The sequence below is a fragment of the Simochromis diagramma genome, unplaced genomic scaffold (genome assembly GCF_900408965.1).
Source record: "Simochromis diagramma unplaced genomic scaffold, fSimDia1.1 OVJJ01000669.1, whole genome shotgun sequence".
NCBI lineage: Eukaryota > Metazoa > Chordata > Actinopteri > Cichliformes > Cichlidae > Simochromis > Simochromis diagramma.
In genome coordinates, this window is record NW_024387458.1 from 5512429 (window position 1) to 5533212 (window position 20784).

Here is a 20784-nt window from a genome sequence, read left to right on the forward strand (position 1 = left end):
AAACATCAAATAATTCCACTATCAGGGCCTACAAAACTAACTTTTATATCAAAATAAAGGTAAGTTTTCAGCAGGTTTAACTGACCACAAGAAGAAAATGCTTTCTCTACAGCCGAGCCCCAGGACATCATTGCAAGTATGTTGCAAAGAAGTGGTTAGAAACATACGTTACAGGTGTCGCAAGAAAACAGGTAGGAGCATGCTATTCCCCTCAGAGGTACAGTAGTTCCTATCCTACTGATGAACCTGTGACTGCAGAGTTAAAAAAGCGAGGGGAGGAGAGCAAGTGCATGCAGGCGGAAAAATGAGGGGAAAGAAAAGGAAGGCATTCCAACAACCACAAAGCAACAGAGACCCCCCCCTCTCCTTCTCGTGTCCCCTCACCCCCTGCTGGTACAGCACCCCTCCCCCTAAACTTTCTCTCTCTTTCTTGCACACACACATATTCACAAACATTTTACAGACCCCATCTGGCCACATTCCAACCCATTCTCCGGGAACCCTTCTCATTTCAGCTTCAACATGAGCAGAAACCCCCTCCTCAGTTAGCCACAAACTCACCTCCTGCTTTAAAGCACTTCATTCAGCCACAAGTCCAGTTTGGAGGATTTTGCCCTGAACTAACTTTTCCTCGACTTGTAACCTCCCTTTAGCTCTCTGTCGCTCTCTCCTGCACACACTGTCTATCTTTCTTTCACAGCCCGGCACTCACACAAACAGATCGGCTTTCTCCCGCCTACCCACTCCAGGATTATCCAGTGTGTGTGTGTGAGTGTGTGTGTGTGTGTGAGTTTCCGAACAGACACCTAGAGCTCACTGCAGGACAGAAATAGTAAGTGGGTGTGTGACTTAGACTTAGCCGTCTAACACTGAAACTGGATGTACACATAGAGTGGAATGCACAAACTCTGTTTTCCTTAACTTCCAGTTCTCAATCTTGTGATTTCTATTCGTGCACTGGTTTGTTTACATATCATATTGTATGTCTCTTTAATTTCCAAAGCACTGCTGACTCTGTCTGCCCCCCCCCCCTTTTTTTTATCTCTCTTGCTTCTCCATGTAAATTCTTTGGTGTCAGTCACAAATGACCTCACTCATTCAGCTGCTTTGCATGTCAGAAAGTTGTAACTTTGCCACGTCTTGCCTGAATCAGATATTATGCAAATATCTAATAAAGAACTGGAACTTGCAGCTTGGTAGAAAATTGAAAAGCCATTCCAAGTCCAGCAAAATGTGCTGATAATAATGCAGAGGTTCTAGACTGCAGTATGGGCAGAGTGAGCTTTGGTGACTAAAAGCAACCTTCGCCAAATTTAGCTTAAGATTCTAACAATGTGACTTCTGCCACAACCCACATGAAAACAAAGGATGAAGCAATGCAGATTATACCGGTTGGCACTGACACCGAAGCATCTATAGAGAGACACGAGGGAAATACAGACATGTATTTATCTGTGCAACAAACCGATGTTTTACATTGTCATGGATAATGTGGATAATGCAAATTCTTCACTTGTATACACACTTTTTTAGATTCTAGTCAACAAAACCAATACTCAGTGTATCTGCAGTAGTTGCAATTCAACATGTTATTTTCATGAACATGTTTTCTTTCTACATTATCCCATTATTTTTCAAAGTATTCTGCTGACATGCCTGTTTGCACTTCTATGGACTGCACTGTTAATTTTCAAAAGGACAGTGTACTGTTTTAAAAACATTATCTTTTTTATTTTACCTCCAACCTTCCTGTCTTTTTTTGTAAGTGTTATATTATCCACAAGGCTGACAGTCAGTGTTCTGGCTAGAGCCTGATGGATTTTTAAGATCAATACTGACACAGATTTTATCATATCATTTTGTAAAAGCCAGTATTCTGATATATCAGCCCTTTTTTTTATTCAGCTACAAAACATAAACAGGTATTGCTCTGTTATATGTAAATTAATTGAAGGGTGTTTCTCCAGTCTTTACTTTTTAAATGTTCATTTATCAGCTAGTTTAAATGTTGGTACAGAAAGACTGTTAAATAGCTAATGCTGGCCAATAATACCGGCCCACTGATACACCAACGCCTGATTCTTGAACCTCCAAATTAATTCAATTTCAAATTTGCATTTTCTGCCCGTAATAGATGTGGAAGGGTTCATTTGAGGTAACATTTAGGCAGTAAACAGAATCTGACTTTGGAAAATCACTGGAGACTGTTTTCAAACTTTAGGGCCCTTGGCTATTAAGAAAAGCATCAAGTTTTTGTAATGCATTTTAAAGCCAAGAAGCAAATCTGTTCATGCTGACCATTTATGTGCCACATGTCCAAACACTTTCTATCTAAGGCTGTATTAAAAACTTGAAGCCCCCAGATAATTAAATATCGAGGGTTAGTGAACGTGCCGGAGGCGCACACAGAACTTTCCAAAACCACAAAAACACCTTTCACATAGTGGCTTTCACCCATATTGAAAAGTTGATAACAACTTTATGGTAACCACCTAACAAGACTACCCAATTTTAAAAACAAAACAAGTATATTTAAAAACAGCTGAAAAGCTACTTCTTATTTGTTGGTTCCAGCTGTTTATGTAAGTTTTCTTTTGAGTTTATTACATACTTATTACATATATAGAAGTACTAGAAAGCCACAATCTGTTTGCAAGCTTCTCCAAAGCATGAGAGCTGCACACACACTTGTAGCTCACTTCAGGGGCGATTTATAACCTGCAGTTTGGTAAAAGTTTGATTCTTTTTTTTCTAAAGTTTACTAAAGACTGCTTGGATGGCTTCACATAATTACTTGTCATAGCCTTCTCAAATTCTCAAAGGTACTATAAAGAAAACAGCTGTAAAGGAAACTCTGATCTCATGAGTTTTAGTACCTAAAAACTCGGAAACACTGACTCTTTCTGTTACTGTTCTGGGAACATTTGAGTGAAACTGGGAGGAGATCAATAATGCAAGTGACTCATCACAATGACAGAATGCCATCCCCTGAATACAGTGATAACACCAGCATTGTTGGGCAGCCCATGTCTGAAAGAAGGTTCTTATTTGCAGCCTATTAATCAGTTCTATTACATAAATGAACAGGTTGTCCTCCTTAAATGACAGGTTGCTATATTTAGCTATATTTACAATGTGAATCGGCAAAACTTCAGACAGGAATAAAGGGCCAAAGATGGAAAAAAGACATTAAAATCAGTCACTACATTGGTTATTGGTCATAAACTGAATACCGACATGCCGTGTGTATGTTTTACCCTTTAAATCCTTTAACCAACTTTAACTGACTTTACTGGTCTGGAAAATCTCTCACGAAGGCAAAGTTTACAAATTGCACAGGGGTCTCCTGATTTAGATCATGGATTGAGTGTGTTACTGGAGATGTTAAACACCATTCCTCCACTGGTATGCGAGCTTGAGAGTGTATATTTGTGCGCGTTGAGTTGCCCTCGTTATATTTTTAGATCAAAAATTAAACACGGACACACTGCTGAAGCTCCACAATCAAAACAAGCACTGCACAAAGTCAGCGTGAAGGCAAGTCATGCACATATGTATGAAATCTTTTTTTTTTTTTTTTAATACCAACAAAATCACACACAGTGTTTAGTTGCATCAGTTCAGCTGTGCCAGTTCACGCTGGGTATTAGAGTTAGTTACAACAAGATCACTTTCGTTTGACTTACAGGAATAGCTGATGCAGATATTTCCAACATCCATTTCTGTTTAAACACAAGCAGAATCACATTTGACCATTTCTGTCTACATTTGGAAACACACAGTGTAAAAGATGGACCTAGCTTCCAGCTCTCAAAAGAGGAAACTATTTTATGACCAGTAGGGGGATGACTCTTTTCCTTGAAAAAAAACACTTTTGGTTATACAAGTCTGCAGAGGTTTGCTGTGTAACGTCATGTGCACCTTTCTCAAAACTTGTCCGTCCTAAAAACATGTGCATTTCCAGACTGGTTGGCAAGGGGTTCCTGGGGTTACTGGTTGTAGCTAGGTGAAATCAGTCTCCAAGACTGGCGCAATGACAATGTTATTGCAATTGCTTTCATTTCTAGTATATTGCCAAAGTCGTCTGTAGTTTGCACGGAAGATGCCAACTCGTCTGCATACACTTTGTAGTAAAACTTGACGGTCTCCATTTTTTGCTTGTGGAGTTTCACTACCATCTGAAGAGTAGCTGAGTGTCTGCAGAGAAGTTTGTGTCCTCCAAATAATCTATGGACAACCTTGGCAATCTGCAAGCAACCAAAGCAATCCCAACAAGGTTTTTGGCATCCGTTCAGGAAATGCACATTTTTTCCTCTCACAACCAGTGGTTTCAGACTGGTCTCACACTAACTTACACTGTCACCAGGAGTATTACACATCAAAAATGGCAGAAAATTTAGCATCACATGGTTAGCAGGCACGTGTCTGCAAAAACTAAACAGGAAAATTGCCCTTAGCTCCCTTACTTTGGGACCTCGGTATTATGTAATAGACTAATTCGCTAGTTTTTGGGACAAAGTAAATGAAAGATGTAATTCATTATGTAAATTATGGTCATTATTAAGAGGAGGATTAACTAGGGTATGCTCACTGGGTAATGACTTGTCAATCTCAAGTCAGAGCCACACTTTACTTGTCACATCCTATTTCAAAAAGCTAGAAGGCGGAGGCGAGATTTGTGTATGATCACATTACTCCAGCCTTCGTTTTTATCAGTTGCCATCTCATCTCTTTTTTTTTTTTTATCCTATTTTCCCTCAAAAAATTCAAATTTCTAATGCAAACTTGGACCAGTAAAACTCAGTAAAACTCACTGTGAGGTCACCAGAATATCGAGACATAGAGCTATACTGTATTTACATTTCACTGTATTTGACATCAGCAGAGGTTTTCTAGTAATTTTGTGATATATTCACACTACTGCAGGAAAGTGAACTGTTAAAAGTAGATTACATTTCTGCAAGTTGCTGATATTTATCCACTGTAAACTACAGAAACCATGAAGCGTGTGACAAGCTAAAAATGAAAGCCTACCACAGGGGGGAGGACGAGCCAAGCTCCCCCCCTAAAAAAAAAAAAAGAAATCTACTGATCATTAATTCCCTGTCTGTTTGTCATTGGGCACTGGTGGTCAAGAGCTCAAGTTCAGATCCTTTTGAGCCATACAGGAGTCTAAAAAAAAGAGTAGAAAAGAGTAAACACACACACACACTGCAGCAGCTGCTTCAGTGTGTTTGCTTTGGCCTGAACGTGTGAAACTACAATGAAAGCATCACTGACAAGCCCACGAAGACAAAGGATCAAGTGTATGTGTATTCTACTCCGCGGTGTGAAAAGAAATCTGTTACACACTTCCCGACGCTCCATATCCAGACGGTTGGCATGGCAACCGGCAGAAAGGCATAACCCCTGCATTTGGTTGCACAAAAGTACAGGAGGTTTCACAAAAATGCAGTGTGTGCGTGTGGAAGGGGGAAGGCAGCAGGGGAAAGTACTCAAGTACAGCGTGGTGTCTCACACATGCATGAATGAAGAACAAAAGTTTTGGAAAAATACTTGGGAAAACAATGAAGAAGAGAGTAGTGCCATTTTAAAGCCATGCCAAAGTTAGTGATTCTCAGTAACTGAAAACACTGCTTCTAGTGTCACGTCAATAAATCACCCTCATCACATCATAAGTTTAAGACATCCACAGTGCTGTGACTTCACTATATTCACAATAAAACAAACATAATTTTTTTTTCTCCTTCAAGGTTAATTTGATTTCAAGTGCATCCCATCATATTGCAACTTTTAGACATTTATTAGTCTTTTGCAAGCAGACATAAATGACAAAGACACCTTTGCGCTTTTTGACAGACAAATAAAGGTGCTTTGGTGAAAAAAAAGGTGAAAAAAAGGATCTGCAGTATCGAAACATTTTTCCTCAAAATAGCATTATTAATCTGTAGCATAATATAGGCTGTTTTACATGTGAGTTATTATTTATTTTAAATGAATCGTGATTCCACTGTGACACAAGAAAAGCAAGAGACTGGAAATAGTTAGAACAAATGAATGACGCGTTAGAGAAGGGTTGTAAAAGGAAATGCTTTAAAGAACAAAAAAAATGTAGAAAGATTAAAAAAATAAAATACCTTCTTCCACATCAGAAAAATAGTCCTCTGTGATCATTTCAGGGATATTGGCTTTATACACTGTGTGTTTGAATGAAGGAAAGACAAAAAAAGAACCAAAAATAGATGGAGAAATCATATTCACATCAAAATCATAGGAAAAGGAAGAACTGAAAATAAACGTGATTATTATTATTAAATGTTTTAGTTCCATTTGTTACACTGAAAATATCAAAATAAAGTTTCCAATCATGCACACGATTGTATGTCAAGTCACAATTTGGACTCAAATTTAGAAGTTAGAGTTATATTTGAGATATGAAACTCATAGATTTTAGATAGTAACCTGCAATTTTGACTTAGTAATGGAAAAAATATGTGTTGCTTTGGGGGGGTTACAGTGGCGGAAACAAACCTTTCAATGATCAAATTAAAAAATAAACAAATAAACATACTGGTTGAAGAACAACAGCAGGTTTTTTCTCCTGAATTACTCAGAAGAAGTAGAAGCAACACAAAATCTTTCATTGACAATAAAAAAAAAAATAGAGGGAAATCTAACAATGACAGTACAGTGCTGAAATATTCACTTATTCCAGCCACAAAAGCAAATGTGACCCAAGCTGATATTTTAAAGAATTTGTCTCTCTTCAGGTTGCAAAGACAAGTCTTGCCTTGATATTTATACATCAATAGAATTACTTTAAAAATGCTGTTATGCAAAACTTTACCTTCATCATCGGACATGTCCAGCACCTCGTTCATGGTCTCGGGGACATTCATTTTGTGCTTCTCGATTACAGTCTGTTGAACAGAAACACGCTCTTAATATCATGACAGTAACTTTACCAAAGTACACGTAATCCAGATTTCTATCCCAGTACGACAGCATCTCTATTCCTGCACTGTTTACTGTGAAAATGTTCCAGTAACTTTGCATTTCTATGTTTATGTAGGACTTTTCTTTCATGTTATTTTTTAATGTAGCAATACAAACTTATGTGCGCAAATAATAATTCAAAATGTTCTAGAAAGCCTTTGACAGTAGCTTTTATATAGATATATTTTTTATGTCTGTGAAGGCTCTCAGTCATCCAGGTCATCGTAGTCTATGGAGCTTGGAAAGAAAAGCGTCTGGACTTCTTGAAGAAGTCCAGACGCTTTTCTTTCCAAGCTCCATAGAATTAAGTTTTTTAAACACTATCTTAGGCCAGTGCCTTCAATGCTTCTGTTTTTGTGAAGTAACTGCCTGTTACTTCACTGTTAATGCCCGAGGCATTTCAAGATAGCTGCTAAGCGGCAGGAACTGCCTCTAGGATTCAGATTTAAGTATAACTACTACTAAGTTTAAGTATAACTGTTTCTATACAGTTAGATACAAGTAAACCATTGAGAAGCCATATTAAACCATACATCACATTTGAACACTCTTTTACACACATACACACCTGAGTGGTCAGAGTCTCCTCTGTGACCACCTTGAGCGTGTCCACAACAGAGATATAGCCGAGCCTCCTTGCAATGGACAGAGCGCTGTTTCCATTCTGGACAAGTAATAAAAATGATGAGAATTGGTGTTGAAACTAAAAATAACTGAATAAATATTTCAGATTTCTGAGCGTACTGACATTAGTGAGTTCATTGGGCGATGCTCCATGGTGTAACAGCAAGTTGATGATGTGTGTGTGTCCCTGCTGTGCAGCCTGATGGAGAGGTGTGTAGCCGTTCTGCGGGGGAGGGATGAGAGAGAGCGTTAGAAGATGTTCACAGAGACAGAAAATCAGCGACGTATGGTGAATATACACGAAAATAACAGTTACCTTTGTCTTGGCGTTGACCTTCGCCTGATTTTTCAGCAGAAAGTTAACCATCTTCACGTTGCCATAGTGACAGGCCACATGAAGTGGAGTGTATCCAAGCTGATGAAAAAGAAATGTAACTTCTGTTAGCACCACTGTGGCTACAATAAGGCATGTATTCATACACTGAAGCCAAAAGGCAGGGAGAGCAGGTGCAAGACCCCCCTAAATGACAACAGATACGACACTCAAATCAAAAATACCACATATGACATAAGATGGAAAACTTGGGGTAGAGGTGGGTTGGAAAGAGGCTTTCAGGGGTAGCAGCAGATGAGCTGTAAGCTGATTGTGGCCTATGTGAATTAACAGTCTTCCCAAGTCCCTTTATAAAACAATAAGACCACATGAGAAACTGGTGAGGATAACTGATTTCTGCATGGCCTATGAGGATTTTTGCCCTGTGACAACTTAATGTTCAGACTGCTTCAGCACCCACACTTGGAGACAAGAGCTCATTTATTTTGTCTGAAAATTAAGCTGAGTGTAAACTGTGAACATTTAAGCAGCTGCACGTGAAACATGTCCAATGCAAACCAAAGCAGTTGTTCTGCCGTGCAGTTTGAAGTTGACACTCTAACACGGTTTCATAAGATCTGAAATTCAAGTTGACTGTCTCACAAAGTAAAAGCTATATTTCCAAAATAAAGGCAAATGGAAGCGAGAGAGGAAAAATAGGCAAAATTCAATGTCTGAATTCCTAGAAAGAAGGAAATTTAGTTAATTTGCAGCAGCAGAAGCTTTGTTTGTATGAAGCGTCCTCCAGCTGTTGCCATTTCTGAGCCAAGGAGGTCACGACATGGAAACACATAGCTGAGGTATTCCAGCTGTGATCAGCATAGCCCGCAATTACCAATCTTATATTTATAAAACAACAATATTAGACAGGGTGGACTGCAATTAACTTTAAAGACTGCTGAAATCCCACAGTGCTTATGCGCCTTTAAGGGCAGCTATAAAAGAACGATATCGTTTATTTTTGTGTGAGTTCTGTAAAAGACTCAAAGGCTGGACATGATTCAACAGCTGTTAATGTCTAAATAAGTTCTGGCAGGACTTTTTGCGCTTCTTGATGGCATTTTAAAATCATGTCTTTTTAAAATTACATGGCATGTGTTTAATTATTCAATTATCCTATTAAAACTAGAAATGTGTCACTTTTGTGGGAACCTGCCTTGTCAAAAAAAATACAAAAAGTGAGAGCACTGGCACAGACCAAAGCCCAAACCCCAAATGATACTTAATTTACAGCGGTGAAGTGGCAAGATAAGCAAATCCACTTTGCAAATACCTTAATAACTTTAATCCAAAGACATGAGGAGGCTATCATTACCTTGGTCTCTGGATCTATGAAGGCTCCTTGGTTGCACAAGACCTCAGCAACATTGACTTTATCCTCCTGGGCAGCCAGGTGAAGTGGAGTCAAACCAGACTGAAGGTATAGAAACAAAGAAATAGAGAAATACAGTCAAATACACAAATGACAGAAGAGTGCTGAACACAGTAGTTTGACTGAGACAGCTTGAAATGAAGCCGTTTAAGACAAAATGACAGGTTTGCACATCACGGTAATGAAGCACAAATGACAGAAAAATGACAAAAGAAATAACCATCAAAATAACAGAGTTCTGGATAAACAAATATTATTTGTCTAAGTAAAATCAAGGCCCTGCCTGTTTGATACGTGTCGATGGTACACAGACACAAATACACTGCAAACATTAATCTTCTGTCATTGCATGTCAGCCAGAGATCTACACACTAATAAAGGGAAAACACCTTATTGCCCATGTGAATAGGTGCGTCCCGAGCCAGCAGCAGCGTCACAATGTCCACGTTTCCTTCCTGCGCTGCAAGGTGCAGGGGAGTGATGCCCTGCCGCGTTACAGAGTTGGTAGAGGCGCTGTATTCCAGTAAGGTGGTCGTTATCTCCATCTGATTCTTCTTAGCTGCAATATGTAGTGGAGTGTAACCATTCTGGAAAGCAGAGAACGGGAAAATTTACCGTTTTTCTTTTATAAAACCCTGGTTCAATGTTCCACAGAATTAATGTAGCACTCTTGACCCTTCATGATGCTGGCTGGTAATTGTAATAATTACAATGCTAACTGTACAAGAAAAAAGATGACAGGGGGGGAGACAAAAAAGGAGACTGAGAATCTTATTTATTTCCCTCTTCCAAATTGAAGAGAAAGTAGCATGTATATATACCAGAGGAAAGAGGAACCACTTGTATTGATCCTTGTTCTTATGCAGCAAGGAAACTGGGCATGAGTGATGGATATTCGGTAGTTTTAGAGGATTTGCTTCATTTGTAAAGAAACTTATTTGTAACTTTTGTCTGCAACCAATAAAATTCCCAGTGGAGAGGTTCTCCAGGCCAGCACGGTTGGCAGAAGCCAAGCTGGAGATGCTATATGCTTCTAAATATCTACCTAGTGGTGAAGAGCAACATTTTTAAGCTTCATTTATGTCCCGAACCTGAAGATATTTGCCTTAAAGGATTAAAAAATGCATCCCTTCAGTGTTCTACCAGAAAATATTGGACCCTTGTTGACTTCAGCAGGAGCTCTACCAAAATATATGATGATAGAGTGGAAGGGCAATCTAATCAGCATGTGGAGCACAGTGTAATTGCATGTAATTGGCCGAATGAATCTAGGTCAGTGTGCTCTCATCCTGAGCCAAAGTGAGGGGTTTTAGTGCATTGTAGGAACATTCAATTTGACCTCCACTGACAGTTTGATTGACTCTTACCTTTGCAGCAGCGTGCGGTGAGGCTCCCTGGTTGAGCAAGAGCAGCGCCACCTTCTGGTTATCATAGTGTGCTGCTACATGCAGTGGAGTTAGTCCACTCTGAACACACATACGCAACAATTGTTAGACGGTGATTTATCGTACATGTCGTGAAGAGCAGCTGGAGCAGAGGTGACGTGGAAAGTATTGTGAAAGCTACACCCACGATGACAGCTGAGGCGATACTGATGTGTGCGACATCAATATAAGTCTCTCTCAGATGCACAAACATGCATTACCTTTCCAGCAGCATCAGGCTGAGCGTTCTTCTGCAGCAGCAGGTTGGCCACCTCGATTTTCCCATATTTTGCTGCGACGTGCAAAGGAGTGAAGCCCTTCTGCAGAAACACAAAGGAACATTACACCTAATTTAATACAGTTACTTCTTCTCCCATGACTCATTTTCTACACATGGCAGCCCAACAGAACCACATGTGTTTAATCATAAAGTAAGCGAGCAATTTTCAGGATTATGTCATGACAACATGGAGAACTGCCCCCTTCGTCCTTAAACACAAATCAGCACAGGGTGGAGAAACTTAGTGCTTGATTTAGATTCTTTAGCTGTGAGGGAACAGATTCAAAAACCATGATCATGATTCAGAAGCGGGCCTGTAGAAGTTTGTATGGAAAGATGGAGGAAGCTAATAGGATGTAGAGATGGGAGTTTAACTGCAACTCGATTAACTTAAACCTCACTGGGATTTGGGACGTATGTGTGCTTCATATGTCTTTTACATTGAGTACAAGTTACTGCAGCTCCAAACAATGTAAGATTTGAAAACCATGTTATGCACATAACCTAAGAAGAAAGTCTTACACTTCTGGTTTTACAATTGCATCACAGTCTTTAAAGCTGTTGTGAATTTAGTGGACTTTCTAATGGGTGGAGCAACTTAAAAACAAAGCGGACATCTGAAGCCTGTTGCTAAAATTTTCTGATTCATCCAGACATTGCTAAAAATTACCTGGTCTGTCTTTAAAGAGTTAAAAATACGTGGCCATAAAATGCTCTGCTGAAACGTAAATTGATGCTTTTGAAATGAGTAACTGACATGGAAAACTGAGCCAAAAGTCGACAAAGGCTTCTCCAGCAACAGCATTTTCAGACTCTATGCTCTTACTTTGTCCACAACCTTATTATGACACATCTTTTCCACTGGCAGACTGTCAACTATAACTGGTATTCCACAATCATGTAACTCCACTCAGTCCAAATGTTGCAAAATCCCTGTAGAATTCATGCATTAACATTTTTCAAGCTTTTCCAGGATGAGACAGGACAACCATCACGTTACCAGCTGCAAGGATGCAAATCTAGCTGATCTGCAACAGGATAAAACCTCCTCTCTGTCTTCAGCAGATTGAATTAAAGTTTTTGGACTAGTTTACGAGTATAAGCACATAAGCCATCAGTGTCTGTGTGAGTACTGATTAACTAGTTTGCCTGCACAATATGTTTGTGTGCATCTGTGGGTTTGAATAATAATTTCGTTTATGTGCAAGTTTCATATTTACCTTCGTAGTAATGCCCAGACTAGCTCCATGGTCCAGCAGCGTTGCAGCTATATCTCTGTGCCCCTCCCTGGCGGCTAGGTGTAGGGGGGTGTATCCAGAGTTGGTCGTGGCATCTGGGTATGCTCCGTTCGCCAGGAGCTGCTGCACAATATCTTGCTTACCAAGACGGCTTGAGATGTGCAGAGGAGTCTGGTCATCCTGATAGAAAAATCCAGCAAAAAACACCTTTTATTATTAAAAAGGACCAACATTTGGAGCCATGTTTCTGGACAAGATGCAGCCCACTTAACAAATGTTTTTGGTATCTCCAAACTCCTGTGGAAAATCTCTGGCTCCATCTGCTAAACGCGCCAACTGCATTTTTGTTGTTTTGCAGTGACATTCAAAAAAGAAAAAGAAAAACACATTTGCAACTTAAACAGCAAGACAATGAACTTGCCATAAAGCAAGAGAAAGCAAACAAGGAGACAGATTCACAGCTGAAGACTCTTCAGTGACCCCTCTTATATTTTCACATTATTTATTTTAAATGGCAGCGTATAAACAGAGTAAATTCAGAATGAGCTTCTGTGCTTCGCGTAGCACTTGTTCTCCCCTGAAGCCATCCATTGAAAATACTGAAGCATATCTGACACAGACATTTCTCTGATGTAATATATGGGACTGTTTTTGCATTGTATTGGTCTTGAACAATAGCATACGTATGATAATAGAACCAAACTGATACAGGAATTTCATTGAAGAAATATTTGCACAAATATATTGGAATATATCATTTTTAAATTTAATGCAATGTACTTCACAAGCTATTGGGCATTTTAAACGCAACACACTGCTCACCTCCACATCCCCTTAGGAGTAATGTATATTCGACTAAATATGTGATAGACTGCAAACAAAGCATCTGAAGCTGCTCTAGTGAACAAATTATGTTAGAAACTCAACCATTATTTTATTGGCTCATGCTGGATAACATGCAACATGTTACATATTTGCAGCAGGCTCATATTGGCTAATAATATTATCCAAGGAATATATCAGTTGGGATCTATTGGAAAGAATTTATTTCATCATCATCATATTGTTACAGGTACAGGGAACCCTATTACTTTTCATAGCAGTGCAGGACAGGGACACGAATGACTTATTAGAAGTCACATTATTTGTCCTGTGAGCTCCAGGAGGTTGTTCTTTGTGTACAGGCTCTGATCAGCTGACCTGTGTTGTTGCTGCTGGCTCTGCTGGAGGTTTTTTTGCTCTTTTTGGATTTACTAAAGTGAATTCTACTACATGAGCAGATGTGGTATGCGCTAATATGGCTGCTTTCCATCTGCTGGCCAGTTTAAAGGTGGATTTTGGGAACTGATGACTTCTCCTTTTGACTTAAGCTCACAGTGACCACAGATACCACAGTCTTTTCTGCACCAGTCCAACACAGTCCATTACTGTAAACTGAACCACAATGCTGGAAATCACCCAGTTCAACATGCACTTACTGCCTGTGATTCTCACAAAACCTTATTATCTTTCAATATATTGTATAAGACATTTCCCAGTAAATAACCAGATAACTTTAGCAACACATTTGCTGAGTCAAAGTCACACTCACATAATAGCAACTCTGTTTATCATGACTGCTCTTTTGTAGCTCTGAGTAGATTGTAGATCCTTGCGAATAACAGCCTCGTGTAACTAGAATTTTTACTCCTATTTGTATCCAAAAAATGCATAAAAGGACAAACAAGAAAAATGATTTATGAAGAGTGTGCAGGTGAAGCATAAGGCAACATTATTTTCTAATTTGTTGAGTATTGCAGCTGCTTACATAAAAGAACTGCAACACATAAAAAAACAGACTGGCTTGATATTATTATGTATGAAATGCACACCAGGTAGCGTTACTTAATAAATTCAGCTGACAGAAAGTTTTTCTGAATAATTTTGACCCATGACTGTAACTTTTCAGTAATTAAACATGTGCAAAGACACATTACATAAGCATACAAACACACACTTGTGCTCACATTTAGTGGCTCTAATGCCCAGGCGCATATAAACACCAGATAATCGTTACTGATTGAGAGTGATGCTCTACCTTGGCCTTGGCGTCGACTCGTGCTCCATTCTGAATCAGATACCGGACCACATTGGACTGTCCCGCCCTCGCTGCCATGTGGAGTGCCGTCTCCCCCCTCTGAAGCACACGCAGAAAACGAGGGATGGATAGTTATTCCAAAGTTTTGAATGTTACTCTTTCTTTGAAAACACCCTCATACAAAAAAAACCTTCTTTTTGTGAAGACGTACACTGGGAAGGAGTGGCTGACAAAGAGAAAGAGCCAGATAGACCCCCTCGCTCGCTCTCCACACCCAACTCACCATAATGACGTCCCATAATGCTCTGTTACTACGGTAACCTGGCCACAGACACGACGTGGGCGACCAAACACTCGGGGTTGAAGAGTTGACTGTGCACTACTCGTTCCCCTCTTTCTTTCTTCCTCGCTCTTGCCTTTCTCTTTGGCTCAGCTTACTTTTTTCTCCTCTTTTTCTCCTTTCATGTCATCCCAGAGTTAATGGGGTCAGTAGTAAAGTTTGTAGCTCCTACTGAGGAGTGTCGATGGACCAGATGAGAATTAGAGCACATTTCCGTATGAGCAAATTACATTAAATACCTCCTCTCCACCTACGGAGGATTTCTCTGCTGTCTGCACCAATTAAGGTTTAGATTTTGTGGATAAACAGCTAGTGTTAAGTCACTTCCTATGTTTGCATTTCTCTCTCTCTGTGCAATTAGCTGTTTTAGGTATTGTTTCAGATTTTTTAAAGGGTTTCATAGGCTTTGTGCTGCTCTTGAGTTTTGAATCCTTAGTCAAAACATCTGAGTTGGGTTTCTGTTTAGGTTTTTCTAAAGCTATTCTGGTCTTTGAAGGTTTGATTTGTGCGTTTTGTAGGCTGAATTTTGAATCCTGTTGTGATATGTTTTCATTCTAGCAATACTGAGGCTCAGGTTTATTGCACTCTCTGAGCCCTAATTACTGTTTAGAATTTATAAACTTTCTAGTCTTAGTTTTGAGTTCCTTAGTTTAAGTGTCTGTTATGAGTTAGTCATTTCCTGCTGGCGTACTTCCCTCACCATTTCGCTAACTGCTCCTTCCTGTCTCATCTTTCTCTGTTTATGCCTTCATTGTCCAGTCTTCTACTGTGTCTGCCATGTGTACTGATAGTCTTGTCTCTATGTTTAGAGATATTTCCTGTTTTATTTTAAATGTCGGTTTTCTTTCATGTCTTGTGTCACTTTTGCGGCTTTATGTTTTTGACCGTATTGATCGTCTTCACCTGTTTCTCATCCCCAGTCACCCCTCGGTGTATAAATAGTCTTATCTGCATCTTTCCCCGTGTGCCTGTATGGATTTTGATTCTGTTTTTGCCATCTGAGCTCTGAGCTCATCAGCTTTGATAAAAGATTTTATTGTAAAAACAAAGGGGGGCCTAGCAAAAACAAGTTTGGGAACCACTGGTTTAAGCTTTATAAAGTTATGAGCTAATCATATGGTTTGTACAATTTTTGAAGATGCTGAGAACTAAATGAAATGAAGCAAAAAGATCTAAATTTTCATCTGTTATACAGTAAAGAGGAAATATTCAAATATTATGGTTAAAAATATATTATAAGCAAATATATTTCACTTTGCTTTCCCCCCGCCCGCCCACCCAGCACATGGAAGGAAAAGGAAAGGAAAGAATATCCTCTCATGCCCCCTGTCTTATCACACGGTAATGATGATGACGAACTTCCTGAACTCACCACATTGCTTGTGTTTGGTGAAGCCCCGTGGTTGATTAGCTGGTGGACGATGTTTTCATGTCCCATAAAAGCTGCAACGTGGATCGGCGTCAGACCGGACTAGAGATGGAAACGCAAAGAAGAGAGGAAAAGAAAAAAAGTCAACGAATTAAAGAAACACTAAAGAAGCACGAGAACATTTCTGTAGGACATTAAATGCAAACGTGCAAACTTTTAAGAAAGTCAGTCTGCTATCAATCAACAGAAGACCAACTATTACAGTATTTCTTCTGAAATGTAGTGGATTACAGGTGTAGAGTAGCAGTAGAGGTAGAATCTTCCCACTCCAACAACTAAATTAACAAACTACACAAAAATAATTGATGTCTTAGTGCTTAAATGACACACACACTCCAGACACACTTACCTCTGTGACAGCCTGTATAGACGCTCCATGCTTCAGAAGCAGCTCCATCACCTTAAGTCTGTTTTTCTTGCAGGCAATGTGCAGGGGAGTGAAACCATTCTATGAAAGACAAAAAGAAATAAATAAAAGTATAAAAATAGTCCAAACAGTCTTTGTGTTTGGCTTTGTAGGACTTGCAGACAAATCTGGAACACCGAGTGGAAACTACAGCACAAAGGGGGGACTGTTTTTTCTTTTATCCCCTCTCTTTCTCTCCCTCTGCCTCTTAAAACCCTCTGCTTGCAAACCAGACAAGCATGTGTGGAAATAATCAAAAAAAAAAAAAAACTCCTCTACACTGAAATAGATACTTTCCTTTACAACTCACTTTTCTCTCCCTCCTCACCCTCCTTCATCCCTCCCCTCCTTTACTCTCCTGACTTTGAGGTTTCAGGCTCAGTCCTATGACTTCATTTTCCTCTCCATGTCCTTTTCCCCGTCTTACTTATTCTCTCTGGTTATAAAGTACCAGTGCTCTAACCACACCCAGACTGCTCCCATTGCAGAGCAGCAATGCTCGTCTTATGCCAAGATATCGGCTGGGATACTAAAGTCTATTTAATTCTACTTGTTTCTTTGTGTTCCCCCTCAAATGCTGCATCTCAGCCTTTTTTCTTTTTTGTTAGTGGAAAAAGAAAAGGTTCATTAAAAAAATGTAATAAAAGAAGAAAAAATGAGAGAAGGCAGAGAGGTACAACTTAAATAGACGAAAAAACATTTTTGGGTAGTTGTAAAGTGAAATGACTGAAATGTCACAACCCTGAGCAGCACAGCAGGTGCTCTAATACTTCATTTTCATCAGTTTTCTATGTCGCTGCATATTATGCAGATGCAGCGGTCTAGCAGCATTTTTACAGCACCAAACTCTGGCGCTAGAATAAAAACTCTTTAAACCTGAACCTTCAAATAAGTGCCCAAAAATTAAATTATTTTGAAAATGGAACATTTGAACCTTTTGACAAATTAAAAAAAATAAATAATTACATATCAATTTGCATATATGAGTTTTAATTTGAATCATGTTTACTATAGCAGCAATCAGATTTAGTTTATTGCTAAAACATGTATTGTGGAATTTATTTAGGGTTTCTGGGGAGAAAAAAAATTTCACTGATGATGCAGGAGTCTCAAAAACTCACAAAAACTATATGTAGTAAATATAATACACTAGACATTAAGGGGTTGAAATTGCAATACCTCAAATGGCCACTTGAGGCTCACTCCAAAAGCATGTCAATCCCCACAGACTATCATGTTAAAATGTAAAAACCTTCGAGCAGAAATAAACATTTACAAGTTTACAGTCCAGCTTTGTTCTGTGACACTGTAGGGGGGATTTTTTTTTTCAAACTGAATTTAAAATGTTTTGAGGCTTAAGCTTATTCATATTTTGTGGTGTGGTTGACAGATGCCTGCCAAAAGAGGCGGCTGTGGTTGTCTACTAGTTGTCACCTCAGCTGAGTTCGTAGTGCTGGTGCAGTCTGGAGCTCATCCAAGAATATTGTGCTCCAGTTTTGGGGAGTGCAAATTTGCTATTTATTAGCAAGATGCACTGATCAGATGGTATCTGTGGCTATGCAATCCACCAATAGAAAGTGAAGCCACGTTTGATTAACATGTTATCACATTGGTAACGAAGTTAGCTAGCAGTAGCTGGCAAGTTAGAACTTCACTACTTCTTCAAATATCCACCAAATTTTTAAGCTTAAGGTTTCAACGTGGGAGCCCACAGACAACTGCATGAGATCATGGAGCTTTTATCTGCAGCTAATAGCTTTGTCTACATTCAAATTAAATGCAATTGTCATTGAGATTGTCATTGCTAAAAAGAAGGCGCTCAAATATTCAGCAAAACTGTTCTTATACAGGAACAGGATTTCAATAAGAGTCACAACATGTCTTATCATTTTTAACTTTACATAAAAGAATTCCTGCTTCTCTTGATTAGCCCAAGCAACGAGATGCTCTGAGATGATGAGCCCTTTTAATTCCTCTCCATTATTTTGTACTTTTCATCAATTTTTATTTATTTTTATCACAATAAATAATTGAGATCCCCTCACCAGCGCCTTGGCGTTGGGATTGGCTTTCTTGTCCACGATGACCTTCGCCACCTTGTAGTGCCCACAGTGGGCAGCAACGTGCAGCGCCGTCAGGTAGTCGTTCGTCACGTCGTCCACGGGCGCGTCGTGGTGCAGCAGCAGCTGAACACAGTTGAGGTGGTCGCCTTGCGTCGCCATGTGAAGAGGAGACAGACCGTTCTGGAAGGAAAAGGAGGAGAAAGATGTTCAGCGAGGTGAAGTTAATACGGATGCAGTTTGCTAATGTGATTTTGTTGGCTTGTTCTTAAAAACCTTGGTCTTTGACAGTATTGGAGCTCCTCTGTTCAGCAGCATCTCCACTACTTGCTCATGGCCACTCCTGGCGCCACAGTGAAGAGGAGTTAGACCGTCCTGTGAAAACAAACACCTGCTGCTCAGCCGTGAACTTCATACCATCATCAACAAGCTCGTTGAGCAACAGACAAGATTTGACATGACACCGCAGGTGATGCTTAATCCTCGCACGGCTGTGGGTGGGATTAGATAATAATAATTTTAGGGTTTTTGGAAATCCCTCAGCTAAAAAATTATATGATGGACAAATGTAAAGCACCCTACACCTAGTGATTATGGATTTTATCCTCTCATTTTTAATTAATGTTTTTTACCCTTCCATTATATTCATTTCACATACCACCCTGTGTAAACAGCCTACGTATGGCTGTATGTTTACTTTATCGGGAGTTATGTTAGTTTGATGTAAAGCACTTCTAAATTATATTGAAATATTGAAAGTCTATGAGCATTAAATACATGAATACACGTTTAAATATCAATATTTAAATCTAAACTGAACACTGCATCAAATAACATTGTGCGCATGTGATTGTACCTTGGTGCGTGCATCTATCTTGGCCCCTCTCTCCAGCAGCAGTCGCACCATGTTGCTGTTCCCACGTTTGGATGCTACGTGCAGCGGTGTTATGTCGTTCTGCAGGAAACAGAGATGCATTGTTTAGCTATTCAGACGAAGAGAAAAGAAAAATCAACATTTATTTCAGGAAAAGAGAAGGAGTACCACTGCTAATACGTCACTTTTAGGGAAAATTGGCTCTATTTGACAGTGTCAGAGGGAAATGGCTAAATACCCCCCTCTAGAGGACAGTGATCATTCCAGCCAGAGCGACCTTAGCTTTGAGGTTCTGTTCTAAAAATGCCAGAGACTTCTAATATCTCTATGTGTTCACCAGAGATTGTGTGTATTTCCAGTATGTGTTTGATATTTTGCCACCAAAGAACACAGTTTTCACAGTTATTTAAAAGGAAATGTTAGTTTTAATCTAGACTTTTCTCAGCATCAACACATTTCAGCCTTCTTATATCCGGTGTTTGAACAGGCCCTTACTGCCAGAGTCATCATCCACTGAATATTTATTTTAAGGTTGAGTAACTGGAGTTTCATCCAAATGTTACTCATGTAAGAGTAAATAAATATGCCAGGGTTCTACATTTTCAGTAGTGAGAGAGGCAAAATCGTGTGTGTGTGTGTGTGTGTGTGTGTGTGTGTGGGAGAGAGAGATGATATGTAAAGTACTAAATCTGGTCCAGGCTTTGAATGTGATTATTAAAACGATTCCTTGGCTTTGAAAACATCATGCAACATTTGAAGATTCTAACAAATATCTCTCAGCAGATTTCCTTAACTTTAAACATAATTAAATAGAAATAATGAACAAAATAAAGATGAACTGAACCTAATTTGGCATTCAGAGCATGAATTTGGGCGTTTCAGAAACAATAAATGCAAGTGCGGTAGAGGAAAGGAACATCCCGCATTCAAAAAACACGATGAAGAGAGAACATCCTGATAAAAGAGAATGCGGCACATTCACTGCTTTAGCTCAATATCTTGTTTTCATATTGTTAGCAGAAAAATCACAATTTAAATGTAATTACTGGCCCACCCCTACTGTGCATGTTTGCAGTAATGAAGGAAAGTGAGGGTTGAGTGTGAGGGTGTGGCTCAATGATGTCTTTTTAATGGTTCTTGGGGAAAAAAATAAAGCTCTTTGTGGCACAAAGGAATCAGAGAGGCCGGTATGACTATTCTCTGTTTTGAGTAAAGTGATGCATTTATTGAATCTGGACCAAAACACATCAAAAGACAAACACCTTTAATCCTAACTTGGAACATTAGAAGT

At 39.3% G+C, this 20784-nt stretch overlaps 1 protein-coding gene across 1 annotated transcript in view; it reads right to left on the minus strand.

The window, feature by feature from the left end:
- Positions 1–20784, minus strand: part of LOC120722865 (ankyrin-3-like) — a 132971-nt gene that overhangs the window by 49708 nt on the left and 62479 nt on the right. The window contains 16 exon segments of the mRNA XM_040014003.1: positions 6138–6197; positions 6848–6920; positions 7565–7660; positions 7745–7843; positions 7937–8035; positions 9309–9407; positions 9755–9952; positions 10733–10831; positions 11011–11109; positions 12290–12487; positions 14385–14483; positions 16097–16195; positions 16503–16601; positions 18605–18802; positions 18896–18994; positions 19476–19574. Coding sequence (XP_039869937.1) covers positions 6138–6197; positions 6848–6920; positions 7565–7660; positions 7745–7843; positions 7937–8035; positions 9309–9407; positions 9755–9952; positions 10733–10831; positions 11011–11109; positions 12290–12487; positions 14385–14483; positions 16097–16195; positions 16503–16601; positions 18605–18802; positions 18896–18994; positions 19476–19574 — 1813 coding nt within the window.